The sequence below is a fragment of the Dermacentor albipictus genome, chromosome 8 (genome assembly GCF_038994185.2).
Source record: "Dermacentor albipictus isolate Rhodes 1998 colony chromosome 8, USDA_Dalb.pri_finalv2, whole genome shotgun sequence".
Taxonomy (NCBI): domain Eukaryota; kingdom Metazoa; phylum Arthropoda; class Arachnida; order Ixodida; family Ixodidae; genus Dermacentor; species Dermacentor albipictus.
In genome coordinates, this window is record NC_091828.1 from 100,043,080 (window position 1) to 100,066,114 (window position 23,035).

Here is a 23,035-nt window from a genome sequence, read left to right on the forward strand (position 1 = left end):
TCTAATGAGCGTCATCTTGAATCCACGTGGCTGGACTAAGGATGCCGGCAACTGCGGAGTCGAGACCGTCTGAGGAGAGTATCCGGATGCTTTGTGAGCCTGCGAAAGCCCATTCAGCAGCAGCAGCAGTGGCGGTGTAGCAGTGTATGCATGCTTGACTCTTTCGTCTCGGCTTCACAGGTTCGTGCACGTTTTCCCAGGCTATATATTGCTATTCGTTTAGTTTATAATTTAGTGCCACTGCTTCTGGTGCTTCCGGTGTTGTCATTTAACCATGCCAACTGTCGCCGAACTATCCAAACGCGTGGAACAGCTAGAAAATACCTTTGAATACAAACTTTATAAGCTGCTTGACAAGATAACGACAACTGTAGCATCCAAGCTTGATTCCCAGCCTTCCTTGATCATTAATGGCCTAAAGGACGAGATATAGGGCCTAACAAGCAGGCTTGATTTTCTGAACAGGACGGTTGAATCGCTCAAATCTGAAAAGGAAGAACAAACTGCAACGAACAAATCCTTGATTGCGCATAACGAGTGTTTGGAAAGACGAATTGGTGATACGGAACAGTACTCACGAAAAAACAACCTGGAAATCAAAGGCGTTCCGGTTACCCAGGCTGAAGGCTGCATGACAATTCTTCAAACTATTGCCTCTGAAATGAAATGCCCTGTGTCTGTTAATGATATTGATGTCATTCCTCGTGTTACTTCTGCTTCTGGGACAAAGCACTTGCTTGTGCGATTTCACTCCCGAACCTTGAAAACCGAGTTCATCGGCAAAGCCCGAAAGACACGCCTTTACACTAGTGACAGCGGATTCAGCAAAGCACGACGCAAAGCTGTTTTCATAAATGACCACCTCACTCTACAGAATAAGCAATTATTCAGCAAGGCCTTGCAATTGAAGAAATAAAAAAGTGGCTTTATTTGTGGACCGACGACTGCGTCATCAAGGCGAGGCCATCTACTGATAGCAAAGTTTTTCGCATGAGGAGTGACTCGGACCTTGCGATATTGAATTAAACTGACTAATCTCTCTCTCTTTTTTCCCTCGATTCCTCTTATTCAGATTCCTCTTTTCTGCTTAACGTCTACAGTAGCCCTTCACACTGGAAGCAAAAATTCAAGACGCTCCTTCACAGAGCCAGCACCGTGGCGGGAACTCACAGGCTCGTCGCCTGCGGGGACTTCAACGCGGCACACCCGGCATGGGGATATAACAAGCAATTGGCCAAGGGGCGAGACCTGTTCCAAGACACATTAGACCTGGGCTTCACCCTCATCACAGACCCGACTGATCCTACAAGGATTGGGAACTCTGTGTCCAGGGATACGACGCCGGACCTCACGTTCGTGAAGAACGACGAGAAGGGGAATATCTCCTGGCGCAACACGGGGTCAGAGCTCGGCAGCGACCACTACATCGTAGAGGTCATCATACCGGAAGAGGTCAAGGCCTCGGAGGACACCAGAAAACATTATTTTACGGATTGGGATGCCTTCCGTAGCCTGTTACCAACGGAGATGGAGGAAATCAATAACATAGAAGAATGGTCAGCTCACATCGCGGGGAAGGTCAAGGAGGCGACCAAAATCATAGAAACGGATGAGCAGGTCGACAAGGTTGACAGCCGCCTCGCGCACTTATTCGAAGCAAAGCAATCTATCCTAAACAGGTGGAAGAAGCAACGACTAAATCGGCGCCTAAGGAAGAAGGTGGCGGAGCTGAATCGCGCCATCGAAGTTCATTGTCGGCTGCTCTGCACGCAACAATGGAACGAAATCTGTAATGCTGCGGACGGGCAGATGCATAGCGGCAAAACCTGGAACTTGATGCGGCATCTGCTCGACGAGACTAAAACAAAGTCCCACCAACGCGACCGCCTCGCAAAGATCATTCACAGAGCAGTCAAGGAAAACGGGGAAACTGAAGTAATCAGACGCATAAACAGCAAGTTTCTTCCGGTTACACCCACGGAAAGGCATCCTGAGTACGGCGGTCAAGCCAACGAGAAGCTTGACCGCGACATCAGCGTCGAGGAGGTGCGAGCGGCCCTGCACGAACTAAACAGCAAGTCAGCGGCCGGCCCGGATCACATCTCGAACAGAGCTCTCAAGAACCTCAGCGATGTGGCCATCGAAAACCTCACCGGTTACTACAACAAGTGCTGGAGTGCGGGGTCACTGCCCCAGCAGTGGAAGAGTGCCAAGACCATACTCATCCCCAAACCAGGCAAGCCGCCGAACACGGACAACCTCCGGCCCATCTCGCTCACGTCCTGCGTGGGCAAGGTGTTGGAGCACGTCCTCATGTGTAGGTGGCAGGATTACCTGGAGGAGTCGGGACTATACCCCACCACGATCATCGGGTTTCGGCGTTCCCTCGGCACCCAAGACGCGATGATTCTGTTGAAGAAAGATATAATTGACGAAGATACCCTAACGAAAGACAACAAGGCCATTCTGGGGCTGGACCTGCAGAGCGCCTTCGACAAGGTGAAGCACTCTGCAATCCTAGCCCAGGTGTCCAGACTCAACATGGGCGCAAGAACATACAATTATATCAAGGACTTTCTGACGGGACGGACTACCGAGCTCTGCGCCGGCGATCTACGGCTCCAAGAGAAGAGGCTCGGCAGTGTCGGGACCCCCCAAGGCTCGGTCATCTCGCCGTTGTTATTCAACCTCGTCATGATCGGGGTGGCCAAGCGACTCTCTCGCGTCGAGGGCGTCCGGCACACCATCTACGCCGATGACATCACGCTGTGGGTTCCGGGAGGCAGCGATGGTCACATTGAGAGCACGCTGCAAGAAGCCGTCGATGCGATTGAAGACCAGCTGAACGGTTCCGGTTTGATCTGCTCACCGAGCAAGTCAGAACTGCTGGTGTTGCCACCGAAATACGTCAGACGTAAGAAGAGCGAAGCGAGGAATTACGAGGCCATCAAGATCGTGACGAGGAACGGCCACGTGATCCCGGAGGTCGACAAAATCCGGGTGCTCGGCATGATCATAGACAAGCGACGAGGCAACGGCGAGACTATTTCCCGCCTTACAGCCAAGATTACCAACGCAATACGTCTCATCAGACGGGTCGCCAACCGCAAGGCCGGGATGAAGGAGGAAAGCTTGACTCGGCTTGTGCACTCCTTCGTAATCAGCCACGTCACCTACGTTGCAGCCTTCCACAACTGGATGCAATGTGAAAGGAATAAAATCGACGCCCTGATACGCCGAGCTTACAAGGCGGCGCTCGGACTATTCGAGTGTACGAGCACCAACAAGCTCCTGAGCCTGGGGGTACACAATACCCTCGACGAAATTGCGGAAGCGCAACGGACCGCCCAGCTGGAGCGGCTCTCTATGACCGAAGCCGGCAGGCGCATACTTCAATACTTGGGCTTCACGCCCGGAGCGAAAGCGGCGAGTAGCGACGTTTCTGTCCCGGACGGAACCCGGCGCCGGATTCGGGTGGACCTCATCCCGAGAAACATGAACCCGAAGTACAACAAGGAGAGAAGAGCGGCGAGGGCCAAGGCCCTCATCGACTTTCACGCCAAGGACGAGCACGCAAGGTTTGTAGATGCGGCAGAATACCAGGGAGACTGCGCGGCGTTCGTAGCTACCGTCATCGAGGCTTCGTCCGGCGCGACGAGGGCAGCGGCGAGCTTACGGGTCCGCGAGGCGTGTCAGGCGGAGGAGGTGGCCATTGCCCTGGCCATTGCCGACCCCGGGTGCCAGACGGTGTTGTGCGATTCCCGAAGTGCAGTGCGGAATTATGCAAAGGGCAAAGTGTGTGGTGAGGCTGTGCGCGTTCTGTGCTCGGCTGACCTGCAACGACAGAATCGGTGTGTTAGAATCAAGTGGTTCCCGGCGCACGCGGGCAACGATGCGTCCGAGAAGCACGATAACCACAACGAGACGGCACACGCAGTGGCGCGAGCGCTAACCAACCGCGCCGCTGCAACCGACCGTCCAACGTGGTGTAGTGCCAAGGACCGCATGACGACGTTCAACGAACTTACCCAGTTCCACCGCCTGGGTCGAAGGACTTTCCCACCCCCGCACCCGGGGCTGAGCCGAGCGGAGGCGGTGCTGTTCAGACAATTACAAACTGGTTCTTTACCCACCCCAGTATTAATGACTCATCTATACCCTAAATTATATGTGAGTGATGTGTGCCGCATGTGCCAGCGGGAGAGGGCCACCCTGACGCACATCCTATGGGACTGCACCAAGTTTCCCAATGAGGCTTCGACAAGTACAGCGATTCCTCCGCGACTCGCGGCTGCGGCGGAATGCTACGACCACGAAAGCCAAACCTGGGCCGTCCAGCAGGTCTCGGCGGCTCTTGAAAGACAAAGGCCGAGCGAAACCGACGGAACGTTGCCCCCCAGGGCGACCAACCGCGGGAGTAACACGCGCTGGAGTTGAGTAGAGACCGCCCGCTGAGAAGACGTCAGGGCCCGCGTCACGGTGCCATTTAGTCGTGGTGTCGTTCTGCAGGCGACTACATGAAGTTGTCTCTCTCTCTCTTATTCAGATCTCATTGCATGTCGTACACTTCCGTTAATGATATTCAATCCTATTTTGCGGATAACTATCATTCAGCGATTCATTTGAATTCACGTAGTCTTCGGAAACATTTTCGCGATTATCAGAGTCTATTGTCTTCTTGTCTTCATTCTTTCTCAATAATATGTGTTTCTGAGACATGGCTGAGTGATTTCGATAAAAATCTTTATGGTTTTCCATCGTACAATTGAGAATATTGAAATCGCATTTCATTACAACATGGTGGCTCAGCTATGTTTATTCGATCCGACATTAGATACAAGCGTAGGCTTGATCTTCACCTAAATATCTGTGATTGTTAGTCGGTTTGGATTGAGGTTGACCATTCTGTAATAGGCATAGATAGTAATATTGTCTTTCATACCATTTATCGATCACCACATTCGCCAATTCCTGCTTCTTGTGAAGCACTTGACACTATTCTTGACATTCTTTCAAAGGAATCTTGGCTGACGTTAACATTAATTTACTTGACGCTTCCTCCTCTTATCTAACTCAGCATGTCAGTTGTTTCCAAGGTTATGATCTTGAATCTAAACTGTCCCTTCGCACCCGTTGCACTAATAATGGTTTGGGAACACTTATTGACCATGCGCTCTCGAACCTTCTCTCGTTCTTCAAAGCGATATTACAGATCATTTCCCAGTTTCACTTTGCTTTGAGAACAGTCCTCGCACTAATAGTGTAAGCTTTATTAGGAATAAGTTTGATCGACACATATTCTTGACTCAATCTAAACGATACCTGCCGTGAAAGCGCCGAAAGGAAACGCAATCGCAATTAGCGTTCTGGGCCCTTCAGGCATCGTCGAGATCAAGTCAAGCAATGGGCTTCAAGTTAAGGGGAAGCTTTAGCTCGGTCCCAACTCCAACGCGGCCTATTCAAATACATGTAAAACGCGAAAACGCTTTTCCGAGATAACGCCTGGACTGATTTCAGTGAAATTTGTTGCAGTTGACAGGGAAAGTAGAAATTCCGCTTCCAACAGTCACTAGAATTTGATTTAGGGCCTGAATTTTCTTACAAGGATTTTCGGCGATCCGAAAGATTGAAAAAAATTAGACGCACGAAGCTGTACAACAAGAACAGCTATCGCGGTTCTGTAAATGGCATCTATTAGAACATTACAGCGGACAAATTTGATATGTAATTCTGTATCGTACGTTAATTCGTATTTTCACTCCTTCCATGCCTCAATTCTGCCAACCGGACAAACGTGACGGGTGAGTTTACAGTTTACATGAAATTATTGCAGTGGTTACCGAGGATTCTGCGAGGTTCTTACTCCCGGTTAGTGGTCAATCTAAAAGTCGCGTATATTCCTTAAATTTTCTCTACTTCAAGAATTCTATATACTCGTGATATCACTTTTCTTTGTAATTTCCGATTTAACGTTTTCAAATTAATATGCTCTGGTTTCATATATTTCGTTTTGTTATTTTCAACGATTGTTGTAAAGAAATACTGATGGACTAAGTAAAATAGCTCACGGCAGTCGAAATACTTGTGCTGTTTCCTTTAAATGCACCTGTCATCATCGCATTCGGCGCAGTGACAGCCGGGCAGAGCGATTAGCGAGTTCCCGCACGTCTTATGTAAGAGCTGCTGAGGTAAGGCTTCCTCTTAGGCAAGGCGATTCTGGGTTCTCTCCGCTTTAGCAGATATAACATTTTGACACATTACGACCATTTCAAATATTGTCCACAATTTCTCTGCTATTAAATTGTGGGGTTTTACGTGCCAAAACCACTTTCTGATTATGAGGCACGCCGTAGTGGAGGACTCCGGAAATTTCGACCACCTGGGGTTCTTTAACGTGCACCTAAATCTAAGTACACGGGTGTTTTCGCATTTCGCCCCCATCGAAATGCGGCCGCCGTGGCCGGGATTCGATCCCGCGACCTCGTGCTCAGCATCCTAACACCATAGCCACTGAGCAACCACGGCGGGTTATTTCTCTGCTATTCACTCCGCACATAATTTCGCCGCACCAAGCCTTCAGCAATATTCGACCATCCCGAACACAGTACACCCACATTGCACAGAACATTGCTTTAACACTGCTGAAAACCGGCAAGTACCTCATCCGGGCAACTGTGTTCCGCAAAAACGTTGTTACGTCACCGCGTTGGTCGACTGCCGCCAATCAGCTCCGAGCCATTGACGATTTTAGAGCTCGAGATGTAGGCGCGTATCCATGTATAGTAATAATCAATAATCGTCTGTCTAGGGAAGTCGCTGTAGCTGACGCTTCAGCAGGGGAAGAAGAAGTTGTCTACAAACAAAATAAAAGGAATACGAAACCTTACCATAAATAGGTAAGAAATTTGTAGGTGTAAGTAGCCAGCACGTCTGCTGGCGCCGTCACTACATACAGATACTCGTCTTGGCTGCACACTTATGTCTTCCGGACCACCTCATCGCCACCGTGTGAGAGGACGTGACTGCATTCAAGGAATCACGATCTTAGGCACGGGCTTATCGCTTCAATTTTTCAGCTGACCCGCTATGACATTCTAGGACAAGGTTCGGTAACATCTTCATTTTTTTCTTCGCCAAGTTCCAGCTGAGTCAGAACGCTCACCTTTCAAGATGATCACCTATCGTAACAACTGCTCAGGTCGAACCACAACACCGATGGAGTTGTCGCGTCTCTCAGGCACTACAGCGCTACATTTGCATGTTAAGAGGAAGCTTCAGTCACTGCCAAGACTACTAAAGATGGATTATGATTTACGCGATTCATAAGTCGCTGTAGCAGTATCTCTTGGGAACATGCCTGCATGTGTATATTTAGCTTCGTTATGACGCTATGCCGCGTAGCAACCCAAGCGCAAGAAAAAAAAAAAAAAACTTCTGATCTTCATGTTCAGGCGCATGTAAAACCCATAAATGCTTTTGTTGGACAACCGATGAAGCAATTATGCGCATAAGAGATTGGCTAAGAAATAAGTTAAGAGATAAGAGATCAGCTAGGTTGTAGCGTGGCCGTTGTATCAAAATATAAAAATTAAGAAGTTGATGCGTGCTGCGTCAGGATGGATGCAATGCCAGTGAGTGTGACCACCTTAGTTCCATTCACGCCGCTACCTGACTAGAATGAGACACGTCTGCTTCCGCCGGCGATGGTGTTCTTGCACTCTGAATGAAATGGGTGGGGGGGGGGGATCTTGATAAATTCACATACTAAAAATTCAATTTGTTCAGTTAGTTCTTTAGGTAGATGGAGGGCCTGGGTGGTTAGGTATGTGTTGTTGGGTTTCCATCGTTCGGAATTATTTTTGTCGAAACGACTGTCGACGCTGGACGCGGGTCGCGGGACGCCGACGCCGGTTACCTGCGACACGGGGCACTTCATGTTACCGCGTTAATACTAACGCGTTACTGTCGCAAATAACACTACCTTCTAGGTAAGTGAAGGTAATAAAATGATTGTACTTTTCGTTACCTTCTGAAGCTAGGAAATAGCCAGTGGCCTAGCATTAACATAGTGCTACCTCGATAGTGCAATTACTAATAGAATTGAGATGTAATTATCAGCAATACAACGTGGCCCGACCATTGGATCTATAAGTGCCGCGCGCATTGCCATAGTATTGTAAAGCCTTCAGGAGTGAAAATATTACGTAATAAAAGCCAGAACCTTGTCCTTTCGCTACGCAACAAGCAGCAATTGTTGCTATACATAATACTTACCAGTGACATTACGGCTGACGGACTCCGGTTAACAATGCGCAATAAAAGCATAATTGACGAGATAGCCAGACGAGGTAGTAGTAGCGTAGGATTTACTCATGAAAAACTACTGAGAAGAGAGAGAGAGAAACAACATTATTTGCGGCATAACGAGGAAGTTGATTACTTTGCCTATGGTGCGAGAGGTGGCGGCCAACTGCTTGCAGAGACAGTTTCGGCCCAGTCAGTTACATCTTCCTGAATGTGGTAGTCAGTCGTCGATAGGAGTGACTCCCGTGTCGAAGCCTTTCTGGATAGTAATGGCAGCACTTACTAAGTAAGCTTTACTAGCCGCTGGTGAGTACAGAGCTAGTAAATTAGAAAGGTACTTGATAATCGAGTGAACGCGTGTATTTACCAGCTATTTAGTAACATTATTTCTAAGATCCTGGTCAACGCCTCCTATAGCTATATGCCTGGAACGTCGCTCTCTTTTCCATAGGGAGCTCTCTGCCGAGTTTTGCGACCATGCGCCGCAGGACGGCGCGCGCCACCGTACCGGTCCCCATGGCAACCACTGTCGCCGCCGCCGAAAGCTCACGACGCGCCAGCCACTTGGCTGCCGACGTCGCTCCCGGCTGGCTCCCGGTAGCCGTGCCACCGGCGTGTTTACAAGGGCTGGCCGCAAGAGGCGCTCGCCACCGTACCAAAAGGAGGAGAGTACAGTCGAGGGCAGGGCAGCGCGTTTGCGGCTCACGTTCCAGGCATTGTATATTATAGGAGGCGTTGTCCTGGTGAATGCGAGGAATTTTTTTCGAAGCCTTAATGGAACGACCGGTGGCACCGCGGGTGTATCATGCCGTTGACGATGCGCGTGACAGGGGAGAATCATTTTTCTTAATAAATTTTGATATCTGGTGGCTATGGCTCTACAGAGAGTAAACGGGATTTAGGCTCAGTGCCTCACAGTTACTAGAAGGATTTGCAAAAATCTGCACGTACGTTGCAGCCAGAATCAGGGGAGCGATACTACCCTCCGATCCTTCAGTGCGTTTAGAAAAAAAGTTTATTTTAACGAGTCACAATCATGGAGTAAGTCTACCAGGACGATAAGATATAAAAAAACGAAGCATTGTATACACGGCACGTTTTCAAAGAATGTGTTTAGAAAAAAGTTATTTCAACAAGAGACGATACGAACACGGCGTCACAATCACGGCACAATTCCGCTAGGACGATCACACATGCAAAGTACGAAGCCCTGTATACACGGCGCGTTCTCAAAGAAGTGTCCGAGTCCTCACTCACTAGCGCATAACCAAATAGACCCGCGCAAGTTAAAATGTCTATCTGGACGGTAACGTTGTACCACTATATGCACGTCACGGCTTTTTACAAACTCCCAGCTGACCACCAACATGAAGCCGGTTAGACGCTCGAGAGAAGAAAAAAGGAAGAAATCACTCGCTAAAAGATCCGCGCAGGGAGGCGCTGTCTAGTCGAATAATGTATAGCCAATGCGGCTTTTATTTTGAATATTGAAAGTCACCTTTCTAAGCGAAAAACTATGGATTCTGTCGCATGTTGCGCTGTCGGCGGTAACCGAGCAACGCTATGCCCCCGCCATAGGAAGACGACCACGTAACTCCTCTTAACAGATGCGGCGCACAAAAAAGGTCAAACTTGGCATCGTGCAGAGAGAAAAGCCCTTTGACACTCGCATTCACAAATGCATCTTGACTAGAAGCCCGTGCTTGACTTGATCTAAACGACGCCTGTCGTGAACAAGCCCAAGGAAACTCAATCGCAATTAGCGTTCTGGGCACTTTCACTGCAGGCGTCCTGGAGATCAAGTCAAGTAATGGGCTTCAAATTAAGGCACATTTATGAATACGGCTCTCTAATGAGCGCCATCTCGAATCCATGTGGCCGTATTAAGACTGCCGGCAAGTGTGGAGCCGAGATCGTCTGTGCGGAGGCTCCAGGACACGTGCTGAGACTGGGAAAGTCCATACCGGGTTAAGGTTGACGATTTTCCGTGACAGTATAAAGAATGTTGGATTGGGCAACATTTTTAAGCGACACACAGAAGACAAACATGCACACAGATGCTTCAAGATTGTCATATTTGGGTAGGAATTCGTAACATTGTACCATAATGATTATTCATATCTGGCGGCTGTGGCTCCGCAGGGAGTAATCGGGATTTAGGCTCAGGGCCTCACAATTACTACAAGAAGTTCCAAAATCTGGGCGTCTACTGCACCCGGAGTCAGGGGGGCGATACCACCCTTAGATTCTTCAGTGTGTTTAGAAAAAGTTTGTTTCAACAAGAGACTATACGAAAACTGAGTGACAATAACGGCAAAATTGCACCAGGGCAATAACGTACACTTCGGTGTGTTTAGAAAAAGTTTGTTTCAACAAGAGACTGTAAGAAAACTGAGTGACAATAAAGACAAAATTACACCAGGGCGATAATGACTATAAAATACGAAGCATTGTATCCACAGCACGGTTTCAAAAATTCTTAAAAGTGGTCGTTGGCTGCGAATTCGTACCTTTAGACACTGCAGTGATGTCACGGCTTCTTTCAAACTCCCAGCTGACCACCGACGTGGAGCCGGTTAGACGCTCTCGAGAAGTAGAAAAATAAAGTAATTGCTGGTTAAAGTACCCACGCAATAAAAGCTGTCTATTTGAATAATGTACAACCAATGCAGCTTTTATTTGCAATTTTAAAAAATCACATTTTTAAGCAAGAAATTAGGAGCTCTGGCGCATGTTGCGTTGTCGCTGGTAACCGAGCAACGCCATGCCCCCGCCATACGAAGATGTCTACGTAACTCCTCTTAAGAGGAAACTTTAGCTCCAGTGCTCCTATCTAAATACATGTAAAAGGGGAATTCGTTTTTCTCGGCAACCACTGCACTAAATTTGACAACGTTTGTTGCATTTAAAAGACAAAGTTAAAATATAGTGACTGTTGGTTTCAAATTTCATGAGTTAGGTCATCATTTTTTTTATTAAAAATTGGCAAAAATCAAACATTTTCTAAAAACGAAACTATCAAGTTTACAACTCTGTAACTCAACCACTAAAAACGATAATACAATTCTGTGAATAGCATATAATAGTACATCTAAAGCGGACAAAATTGATATGTTACACATGAATATAAAAAAATTTAATCATAGGGAAATACAACTTTTGCAAAACCGTTGTAACCAACGTACCAAAGTCACGTAAGATGTAAAATGACACATTTAATTTGTCCGCTTTGAATGATCTAATGGATGCCGTTTACAGAACCGCAATATCAGTTCTTGATGCAGAGCTATGACTTTGTAAACTTCGTGCTTCTATTTTTTTTCAAACGGTCAAATATTTGAAAATCGATTAAAAATAATTCAAGCCCTAAATCGAAATTCCGCTTCCAACAGTCACTAGAATTTAACTTTCTCTTTCAAATGCAACAAATTTCATCAAAATCGGTCGAGGAGTTATCTCATAAAAACGTTTTTGCGTTTTACATGTATTTGAATAGGCCGCGTCGGAGTTGGGCCCGAGCTAAAGCTTCCCCTTAACAGTTGCTTGTTACAAAAAGGGTAAACTTTTCCTTGTGGAGAGAGAGAGAGAGAGAGAGAGGAGAAACATTATTATAAAGTGAAAGGGTTTATGTGGTTGGGGCCCTCAGTCCAGGGCCCCAATGGCTGTCGCTACCGCTCGTGCTCGTCGTATCAGCGCCAGGCAGACCTGAGACTCGGAGCGACGGAGTTTCGCCTCCGACTGCGCATGTGTTGGTTGGGGGGACTGTAGAAGAGGGATATCCTTAGGTAGTTTTTCGAACTCGATCGTGTCGTGGAACGTCTTTGGTGGTGCTCCTCATCCCGGGCAGGTGGTGGGATATAAGGTTGGGGAGAGCTTGTTGAGAAGGAGGGGGTTCGGATATAAGTTGGTTTGAAGCCGTCTCAGGGATACGGCTTCATTTTGGGAGAATGATTTGGGTGGAGGGTGATATCGCAAGCGCCCTAGTCTGTAAAAGTCTAGAGTGTCACGGCATGTGTTGGGCAAATTCTTGGCGGCTTGATATGGGTTGCTCGCCTCACTGCCCGGTGGCCGGCAGGTTGGCTCTCGGGCAGCCGCATGAGCTCTGTCATTGCCCGACAGTCGGGCATGAGCAGGTGTCCAAATGAGCCTGATGCGTGGTATTCTGGGATCTGGAATGGCGGGGAGCTTACGTGTGCTGGTGAGAGCGCGATCGGCTTCCTGAGGTATATGACCCCTGAGGTAGGCTCGACATGCGTCTTGGGAGTCTGTCATGATGATGTGGTCGTGTTTTGGTGACTTTTTCATGTCACTGACGATGTGATTGATGGCGAGTGCTATGTTCAACGTTTCCCCTGTGAGCGTAGCCTGGGTTTGGACGCTACACGAGGTGACGATATTACCCTGATCGTCCGCCACCACCGACACTTGTTCTTTATTTCTGATCGCAAGAGCATAGTGGGCAGCGTCGGTATAATAGACGGTGCCCTCCGGCTGGGCGTTGAGGAGTTTCCGAAGGTATCTAACACGTGCATCCCGGCCACCAATATGGTGCTCTGGATGCATATTGCGCGGTATGGGCGCTATGGTGAGTAAGGTTCGGATGTTTGATGGGACTGGGACATGCTCTCGCGTAGAGGGTGAATGCTGTGGGTATCCCAGCCGTGAGAGCAAATGCCTGCCTGTGGGGGTCAGTCTCAATCGCTCGAGTTGCGCCGTTCTGTGTGCTTCGATGTGTTCCTCGATGGTATTGTGTACCCCAAGAGCAGGTAGTCATTCCGTGGAAGCATATACAGAAATTTCGAGTGCTTGTTTATAGGCTCTTCTAACAATTGTGTTGATACGGTTGGTCTGGGAGAGCGTCAGATTGTGGTATGGGAGGTGATAGGTTAGCCGGCTGATAATGCATGCCTTGACCAACCGCAGCATGTCGCCTTCCTTGAGTCCTGAGCGGCGGTTACTAACACGCCTCATCATACCGATGATTTGCTCGCACTGTCGGCCAAGGAGATCTGCCGTGAAGTGAGCTTTGGCATTGGATTGTAGGTGATAACCAAGGATTCGGACCCTTTGTGCAGTGGGACTTGGTATGCCTTGTATTTTCCCTTCAATCACTGAAATCGGCGTTTCATTGCTTTTGGGTCGGATCAGTTACAGTTCTGATTTATGTGGCGCACATTCGACGTCTCCAGTCGCGAGGTACGCCTGCACTATATCCACCGCCTTCTGTAGGCGGTCCTGAATGTCTCCATCCCAGCCGGTGCACGTCCAGATAGTCAGATCGTCAGCATACATCGCGTGGTACATCCCCTCCACCTTCTCCAGTAACTGGGGTAGCCTCGCCATAGCTATGTTGAAAAGCGTCGGCGAGAGCACCGACCCCTGAGGTGTCCCCGCTCCGGTAACTTTAATCTCTGGTGATCGATATAGGCCCATTCCCACAGTGGCTACACGGTCCTTGATAAAGGCTCGCACGTAATTGTACATGCGAGATCCATGTGGGAGTGGGCCAGGTTCTCAAGGATGAGACCATGGGAAACGTTATCGAAAGCTCCCTTGACATCAAGTGCCAAAAGAGCTCTAGTGTGAGCCCTGATGGGGGGGGGGGGGGGGGGAGGGTCAATGAGGTCCTCTTTTATCTGGAGAAGAATATCGTGAGCGGACAAATGGGGGTGAAATCCAAACTGTGTGTGGGAGAAGAAATTTTGCATCTCCAAGAAACGAAGAATGCAACTGTCATCATCGCATTCGGCGCAGTGAATAGCGCGCAGAAGGATGGCCGCGTTGCCGCGCATTTTATGTAAAAGCTGCTGAGGTGAGGCTTCCTCTTATGCAGTGTGATTCTGGGTTCTCCCCGCACAGTCAGATACAACAGCTTGACACACTACGACCGTTTCACAGGTGGACCACAATTCCTCTGCTATTCACGCCGCACGCGGTTTCCCCGCACCGAGGTTGAAGCAGTATTCGACGATCCCGAACAGAGCACACCGACATTGCACCCAACATTGCTTTAACGCTATTGAAAACCGGCAGAGACCTCATCCGGGTAACTGTATTTCTCGAAAGCCTTGCCACGTTACCGCGTTGGTCAACTGCCGCAGGTGTCAGCTCCGAGCCATTCTCGATTTCAGAGCTTAGATGTAAGCGCACATCCCCGTGTAGCAGTAATCAATAATCGTCGGTGAAGGGGCGTTGCTGTAGCTTGCGCGTCGACAGGGCAAGACGGAGTTGTTGTCCACGAACAAGATACAAAAAATACGAAAGCTTACGATAAATGGATTAGAAAGTTGTCGGTATAAGTAGCAAGCACGTCTGCTGGCATTGTCGCAACACACACACAGTCGTCTTGGTTGCTCATTTGTTGTACGCTCGACCACCTCATTGCCACCGCGTGGGAGAACTAACTGTATACAAGGAATCTCGAGCGCCCACCGGTAATCTTCCACGCCTTCTTTCCGCCTTGTCGCTTCAATCAAAAGATGATCTACGGGTACCGAAGCACGTCGTTAGCACTCTTCGCTCGAAAGATTACAGAACGCAAGCCTTCCCGGAGCGTTCTTTGAGTGTTTTTGTGTTCCCGGAAGAAGTCGCCCGAGGCGTTTGAGACGGGAAGTCTAATACGCCATCCGCTTGCCCGTTTTCTGCGGTACTGGTTAGTTCGTCACAAGACGCGCGACGGTTTCTTTCTTCGCTCTCGCCTTGGAGTCGCTCGCGCGGAACAGTTTCCGGCCTGGCACGACAGGCCTAACGGATGTCAAAGCGACGTGCCATCACCAATACATCTTTACCGCCGCTCCTTTTCGATTACTTTTTCGATACGTCGAATGAAAGTCTCATTAGAGCCTGTTTCTCTAGCTATTCCGGCATTCACACTCGGCAAAACAGCGCACCCGGAGTTGCGCAGTGCACGGCATTGGAGCTCTTCTGCTGAGCTCGAGGTCCTGGGTTCGATTCCCAACCACGGTAACCGTGTTTCGATGAAGGTGAAATAAAAAAAAAAACATTCGTGTACTAACATTTAGGCGCACCTTGGAGAACCACAGCGGTCAAAATTACTGCAGAGCCCGTCACTACCCACGGCGCCTCTCGTAGCCGCAGTGTCGCCTTGGGCCGTCGAACCTCATGAATCGATCACTGTCAGCAAAACGAGGCGCGCTGTCACCCCGTATTAAGGACAAGAAATGCCAAGGAATTGGCCAAGCGGAACACTTCATTTGGTCCGGCCTGTGCGTCTGTGTCGAAAGGAGGACGTTGCACGGCACATTGCAAGCAAGCAGCATTCAAGGCACGTGTCTGCAACAGATAACGCTCCCCGAAGTGTCAACGGATAGTGTGTAAAAACGTCTTGTGGTGCCGTCTACTAGCAACCTGTGGACATGTGGTAACACGTTTATGAACAATCAATAGAGAAGCACGGGCGGATAAAGCAAGCAGACAGACAGACAGACACATACATACAGACACACAGGCAGACAGACAGACGGACGCAAAGTGACAGGCCTAACAAAGTGATCAGGTGGAGGAGGAGGAGGAAGCTTAAAGAAACAGAGAAGGTAGGGATGTTGACCAGAAATGTGTATGGCAGACCGCCCTACGCTGAGGGAAGGGAAGGGGAACAGAAAAGATTAGAGAGAGAGACAGAGAGAGAGAGAGAGAGAGGAAAGGCGTGATGAATTCGCGCATGCGCGTTGTGGGCGCCACCAAGTCAGAGACGTTCAGCAGGCCCGTCGCCTTCAAGAAATACAAAAGTGCCTTCACTGCCTCTCGGAGCGGCAAGGGTAGCGTCTCGACGAACAACGACAGATCGTCGAGTCGTTGCAATGCGACAGGCAGTGTTTGTCGCCCTGACTGAAATCGAGGACAGGGGGCACGATAAATGCTCGATGTCCTCTCTCTTTTCGCTGCCGCAGACGTCGACTGCAGCGCTGTCGGTCATTTTTATCAATGCCGCGTAAGCATTCTGCGAAGGCCACTCCCAAACACAGCCGGAGCAAAAAGCAATGCTTCGCGTCGATGAAGCCCGGGTGAGAGTGTGAGCTGGAGCAAAGGGCTCGGTTCGCGTAACCTGGCGCGCCTTACATTTGGGGCGCACTGCAGGAAAGAGGAATGAGAACGCTGCGTTCCTCTTGGTGCGATGCTCGGGCTGCCTTGTTCTGCGTGGTCGTTTGCACTGATATCCTCGATGGTCAGGTACCCACTGGAAAATAGAATTTCGTGGAGAGGTTCGAAGCGTGTACCTCGCGTCACTCTATTTAACTTCTGTTCAGTATAGTGTGCTATACGAGTTATAAAAGTAACTGAACAAAACTAAGCAGTTGCCAACCGAGACTACACCAGCCGAACCCGCGCTGTAGCAGACGCAGCCTAACCAAGCATTGGCATTCGTGGGAGCTTGCAGACTAGAGCTGTTCCTGGAAAAGGTGTCTGAGCTAGACGTTGCTTTCTTTTGCCGCAACTGGTGGAGGCTCTCAACGCACAGCGATGATCGAGTGCGGGACTCTGTTCTGAGCGATGGGATTTTGAGTGGTTCCGAGATTCGAGCGCTCTGAGGATGGCTAACTGCTTGAGCAAAGTTCGCTTATGTAAACGACACACTCGTCTTGTTCGAGTCGTCTATAGAGTGGTTCAAGTTACTTTGGGAAGCAATCATTGGCGTCGTTCCAAAGGCGGAGGTTATTAGAGACACTCTTTGGAAAAGCCGTTGCAAAAGGTGGGATGAATCACTCCGTGCAATAGTAAGTCATTACAAACGTGTAGCCGGCGGTTGCGACAGTAAGTGTAGGAGAACGGTATCGCAAGCGTCGTTTTCAAAGGGTTCTTGTCTGGCTGAGTAACTGTCGGGTCACTCTCACAAACGCTCTGACCAAGTTTGTGGGGTCAAAGTTGAGCTGCGTTGCAAACATGGTTTACAGTGTCGATAGTATGTTGGTATCGGTGTTACGCTGGTTTTCCAACGTAATTTCTTCCGTGCACAAATACGCTCTAAGTTGGTTCGTGTAGAAGGATGTCGGGGCTTCCGAGAAAAATGTTCTCCCAAGAATCCGTAGGGTGTGACTCACCGTAATCAAAACGCTGCCACGTTCATTAAAATAGGCGCAGAGGTTATTGGATAATAGTAGTTTTTTTTCTGACTTGTGTTTAAGTGTGGGAGGTTAAGAGGATTACGACGCCGAGCTGAAAGAGGCCTCTATTTCGCAAATCCAACGCACATGTAGGCGGCCGATTCAGTTGAGTATTATGCCCATATGAAAGACCAATTTCCGCCAGCTTGTTAACTGGAGGCTTTACCGAGGAAATAACTCCGGTTTAACTGCCGAAGTAGTGTGAAACGCTGCGTTCATAGTTTCAGATACGTTTTCATTAGACAACCGTTAAACCAGTTTCGATTGAAGTTTGTTCCATTTAAAAGAAAAAGAACACTGCAGAGCGTACCGAGCAGTATTTTGTTCTACGGCCTCATAGTTTCTCTAAAAAATTGCCGCAAATCGTTATAAGCTTACAAGAAAGAAAAATAAACAAGACAAAAACGAAGAAAGCAGGAAGTTTCTATATTCTTACCTTTCCAGCAAAATCACATCTCGCAGTTCTGTAAAGTGCATTCCTTAGAGCACCTGAAGGGTAGCAAGTGGATTTATATATGTACAGCTCACGTGAAATTGTTGCAATGTTTATGAGGATTTATACGAATTTTGAGGCTCCTCCGCGCCAGAAGCGACGATCTTATGAGGCGCCCCGTAGTGGTCGGGAACTCTGTAAAATAATTTACACCCCAAAAAGCAAAAAATGGTGTAAATGTGTCTATAACTCACACCCATCGGGTGTCCTTTATGTAGATAACACCCTAAGGGTGTCAGTTATAGACACATTTACCCCTTTTTCACTCTTCAGGGTGTAAATTATTTTACAGTGTGGTCGGGAATGCGGACTAATTTTCACCGCGCGCGGTAATTTCACCTGCGCACGCAGTGCCCTGTGCACTAGCGTTTTATTGATTTATTCTAAATTTCACCCTCATCGGAATGCTGCCCCCGCGTCAGTGATCCAACCCGCGACCTCCAACTCAGCAGCGTAACGCCGTAGACAGTGAGCTCTACACTGTAAAATAATTTAATTACACCCTAAAAAGTTAAAAAGGGTGTAAATGTGTCTATAACTCACACCCTTAAGGTGTACGTTTTAAAGATAACACCCCAAGGGCGGGAGTTATGGACACATTTACACCTTTTTCGCTTTTTAGGCTATAATACCCCTGTCACACGAGCACTTTAAAGGCATTTGAAGAAAAAGACATCTCACACAAAGGAGTTGCATCCGCAGACACACGCCAAAGTTTAATCTCTTTTTCAGAAGCGGTCTTTTCCGAAACCGGAGATCACCGATCTCTTTTACGGCTGGAAAGGCGTAGCCTCCAACGCAGTGGGCACCAGTAATTATCATGCAATAAAGAAACGAAGCAAAAGTGCATTTTTATTTCAAGTGTACACATCACAAAAAAGGGTTTTGTCTTTCGTTGAACCTTAAGTAGGCGCAGTTTTGCACTTTTTGCACGGCACTCTCGTAAGCAGTTCGAAAATATCACGTGACGCTAACAGACGATGCAAATTCGCGCCATTTTCTGCGACCATGGCTACGGCGAGCGGTACCGACGAACAGCCTCCGGCACGCCAAAGAAAACCGCGGGTACAGTGGTCGGAGAGAGACACCTGGGCGTTAATCAAGTTATGGGAAGACAACCTGCCCTCGCTGCGTGCGCAGAAGCACAACGGAGGCGTTTACGATGGCATTGCACAAGCATTGACGAGCATGGGTGTACCTCGCACAAAGGCGCAAGTGCACAGCAAGATAGAGAACCTGGGACAGACCTACAGGTAAGACAAAGCACAGCAGTAAGCTGTGAGCGCTAAATTTACCTTGAAGCGGCTTCAGGCTGTGGTCGCAAGCTGCAAGCTCTCGTTTGTGGTGTCGCGACCTCAGCATCGAACGTTGTTTCCGTAGTAGGCAGCGACGGAACCCTAATCTAGCGGACGGAGCCGTAGTAACGAAGGTTTTAAGGCAGAGACCCTTCATTTCAGCTAGCGTCGAATTTTGCAGGGCTGAACTGCGCCCTGCACACACGAAAGTCGACGACGCGCTAAAGGCTGTTTCTGCAATTCCTTTACAGTGCGAGTCGGTCTGAGTAAACGCAAATTCGCCTTCACATGCGGCGAAGAATGACAACCCGCGCAGGTCGTCAATAGCATGATTTCGTTCGTCACAAGATAACGGGAACCTTAACTTATGGACAGGCGCATTTCACATTATATTGTACGCCTTCTCACGGCAACATATAATACGAAGCAGGAAGTCGTCTGCATGTTTTCATTTCTGCAGATGTGACTACGGTTTGCATTTTTCTCGGACCATGCGCAAGCGTTGTTCTCAGACAAGAAAACATGAGAAACTTTAAATTTTTTCGAGTAAAAAGGGTTACCTTCGCTTCTCAGGCTTTCTGTACCATCAAGTCGCGTTTGTATCTATCGGCAAACGTTTTGCTCTGTGTATATCTTTACATTTTGAGTATATAAAATTTTAGTTCTTTCGTTTTCTTATCCAGGAGCTGCCTGAAACACATGACAACAGGGTCATCACCGCCGAGCTGGCCATTCTTCTCCGAAGTCCATAGGTTTCTAGGATCCCTGCCTGTTCACGATACATCTTTAATGGAAGAGGCTGGGTGCAGCGAGAGCACAACAAGCAGCACTGCCTCCGTCGAAGAAGTAAGAAATGCATAGTGGAGACTATATATGCTTTATTACAGTCAACTAAATTTCAAGACATAATGTAGCATCAGCTGTGCTGCCAAGCCCATAATCTGCACAACCCTGCAGTGTAGCGGACTGCTCTTGTTAATACTGTGGTTCATTTCTGCTTGTGCTCACGCGCTGTTCATTTTGCAAGCTTGGCAGTGCGCTGTTTGGAGAATAAAAAAAATGCAGACTCTAAAATAAAAAAACGTGAATACATACACGCAAGGAGAGGCAGCTCTCTTGCAAGTAAAAACCCTGAACTAATTGTTTACCGCTTCACACATCAACTAATGTGGTCAATGTATTTCGGATCCCTTCTTCAAACGCAGCTGATCTTCGACATGCTTGATTCCGGCTCTGCTTCTTGTGAAGACGTCGCCGAAGATTGTTCACCTTCCGAGTCGCCAGTACAACGGGTTGAATCCAGGAACCTCGCAAGTGGCAGTTCCGAATGTGCCCGCAGGAAGAGAAGGCAACCGGCTGGCGACTTTCAAGAAAGGATGCTTGAGGAGCAGCGACGGCAGAGAGAGCAGTTTGCTGATGCGCACAAAATGGAAATGGATCTCCGTAAAGAGGGGCTCAAGTTGCAAGAGAAACTTGTAGATGCAATGTTGAAGTTTTTTAGTAAAAACTGACATGGTGTTCCACAATTGTTGCTGATTCTTGGGACTCTTGCGTTCAGTTCCTTCGCTTGTAATATTCCACAAGTGCTGTCCTGATGGCGGATGCATTTCCAATTTCAGCTTCTGTTCTGCGTGATGGCTGTGGAAATGTAGCATTGGACTGCTGCACCTCACTTAACCACTGTGGGTGGACACTGTCGTTGAAGTGCTCGCAAATGTTATTGAGCACGCAGCATGCTCGTATAGCCAAACGGGCATTGCCAACAGAACACTCCATTCTTTTCGCAATGAAACGGAACCGGGCCTTTAGCCTTCCGAATGCGTTTTCAACTATCCTCCTTGCTCCAGATAAATGACAGTTGAAATTCCTTTCAGCTTCACTGATGACAGTTCGGTGTCCAAATGGCTTCATGAGGTTTGGGGTTAGTGGAAATGCTTGATCGCATAATATTATCGGTGGGACTGCTGTGGTACCCACTGCGGCAACAGGTGCTTTGAAAAGGGGACTGTTGACAATCTTCGACAGCCGTGAAACACCAAACACATGTGCGTCGTGGCAGCGTCCTGGGGCACCGACATTGCAGTATCTGAATCGATACTTGTGGTCGACCAATGCTAGTAGGATAATACTGTGCCTGCAAGAAAAAACAAAGTGCAAAGTGAATAAAGGTTAGTGCAGCATGGCACTGCTGAGTTCACTGCCTTTAGTTACTGTGATGCGATTTTACAGTTTGCTTTTATTAATAGCTGTGAGTGCAGCTCGGATTACATTATTTCACATAATGCCACAACCGGTCGCTGTTAGCGTACTCTACATCGTATAGGAGTTGCAGTCCTGCGGAGAACTCTTTTCGTCGTCGCATTAAAATTGTCGCTGCTAAACACTGCAAGACTGCGAACCAAATTACGCGTTTTCTTAAGAGCTGCTGGTAAAATTGAATAACATTTTACTTAGCAATAAAATATGGGTCAGTCAGTTACTTTTTTTTACTACTATAAAAATGGGCCCAAACAGAACACTTACATGAAATAAGTTAAATCGTGGCCACTTACCAACCCTTGTAGTTGTAGTAGTCGGTGGCGTACTTCTTTGGAGGCGAAATAGGGAAATGGCAGCCATCAAGGGCACCGACAGCTTGAGGGAAATCGCACACGGCTTCGAACTCTTGGATGTGCCTAGGCATTTCCTCTTCAGTAATCATTCTGATCCAGTCACTTTCGAGCACAGAGACAACAGCTGCGCAAAACTCTCTGTAAATGACGTTGACGGATGAGCGCCCAACGCCGAAGAGGTTTGCCACAGTTCTATCTTCGGCAGAAGAGCACAATTTGTAGAGGCCAATGGCGACACGCTTTTCCGCAGTGATCGGGTCACGCATGTTGGTAACTTGTTTTTCGAGCACATGGCGCAGACTTTCCACGAGAAACCGGAACGTTGAGGGGTTCACTCGAAACGACTGCTTGAAGTTGTGGCCACCGAGGTGAGGCACAGTCTCCTCGAACCACTTTTCGTGGCGGATGAAAGCCCACGTCGATCGGTTGCAGACTCTCGTGGGAAGCGCCAAGGCATAAAATGTACACCCGTTGAGTAGCAACTGCCGCTTAATACGGTCTTTGACTGCCTTTGCGGCGTCTGCTTCGCTCTCTGCAGCAAGAATCCTTGCCAAAATGCATGCTATTTCGACTTTTTCCTTCGTGTCCGTGCAGTCCCCCATATTCTCGACCTCCATGTTGACTCCGATGTAAACAGTGGCCCAAGGTTGCTAGACGAACATGTAAAATTTGCTACTTCTGCGAAGACTCTTGAAGCTACCTTATTAAATCTTCTTTAATTTAACCTTTTCGAATAAACTGTATCTAAATTCACTAAAACAAGCATATTATAGTACGTTTCTAATTTCTATATTGAAATACGTTGGTTTATTCTAACTGGTTTTGTTTCAGAATCTAGCGCCATGCTTTCCATAGCGTGTTCGGAAGGAAACGATAAAAGGAGATCGCCCGCGCCGTGTGTCTGCAGCGCAACTCCTTTTAATTAGAGGTCTTTCAACTCGGTAAAGGACCGCTTAGGTAAAAGAGTTTTTGCGTGCTTGTGTGACAGAGGTATAAATTATCTTACAGTGTATACCGCGGCGGAGGTGTTTTTTTCAGAAACAAGGTGGAAAAGACGATTGTAAGACTTTCGGTGCTCGGTCGTCAAAGGCCTGACGACCAAGAATTCGAGGTCTTACAGCCGTATCTTGCAACGTATACTTTAAGTTGTCTATTTGTCTTAGCAGCTTGGCCAAAGTTGGCCGGCATGCCCTATACGCAACGATGCTC

The 23,035-nt window shown here is 48.2% G+C and overlaps 3 protein-coding genes across 3 annotated transcripts; 2 read left to right on the forward strand and 1 right to left on the reverse strand.

Moving 5' to 3' along the window:
* Nucleotides 1-1,232: 1,232 nt before the first annotated feature.
* Nucleotides 1,233-4,365, forward strand: LOC135901839 (uncharacterized; the record flags this gene model as incomplete). Its single annotated transcript, XM_070522929.1, has 1 exon — nt 1,233-4,365. A coding segment is annotated over exon 1 (2,838 nt), but the record flags the coding sequence as incomplete, so codon positions are not given.
* A 14,192-nt stretch (nt 4,366-18,557) lies between these two features.
* Nucleotides 18,558-20,740, forward strand: LOC135899450 (myb/SANT-like DNA-binding domain-containing protein 1). The gene is made up of 3 exons (XM_065428702.2): nt 18,558-19,172; nt 19,898-20,060; nt 20,420-20,740. Exons 1-3 carry the CDS (start codon nt 18,928-18,930, stop codon nt 20,723-20,725), a joined length of 714 nt encoding a protein of 237 aa, XP_065284774.2. The 5' UTR covers nt 18,558-18,927; the 3' UTR covers nt 20,726-20,740.
* LOC135899449 (uncharacterized) lies at nt 20,075-22,729 on the reverse strand. The gene is made up of 2 exons (XM_065428701.2): nt 21,767-22,729; nt 20,075-21,348 (listed from the first exon to the last, which is right to left on the reverse strand). The coding sequence occupies exons 1-2, from the start codon at nt 22,441-22,443 to the stop codon at nt 20,769-20,771; spliced, it is 1,257 nt and encodes a 418-aa protein (XP_065284773.1). The 5' UTR covers nt 22,444-22,729; the 3' UTR covers nt 20,075-20,768.
* Between the last annotated feature and the right edge of the window lie 306 nt (nt 22,730-23,035).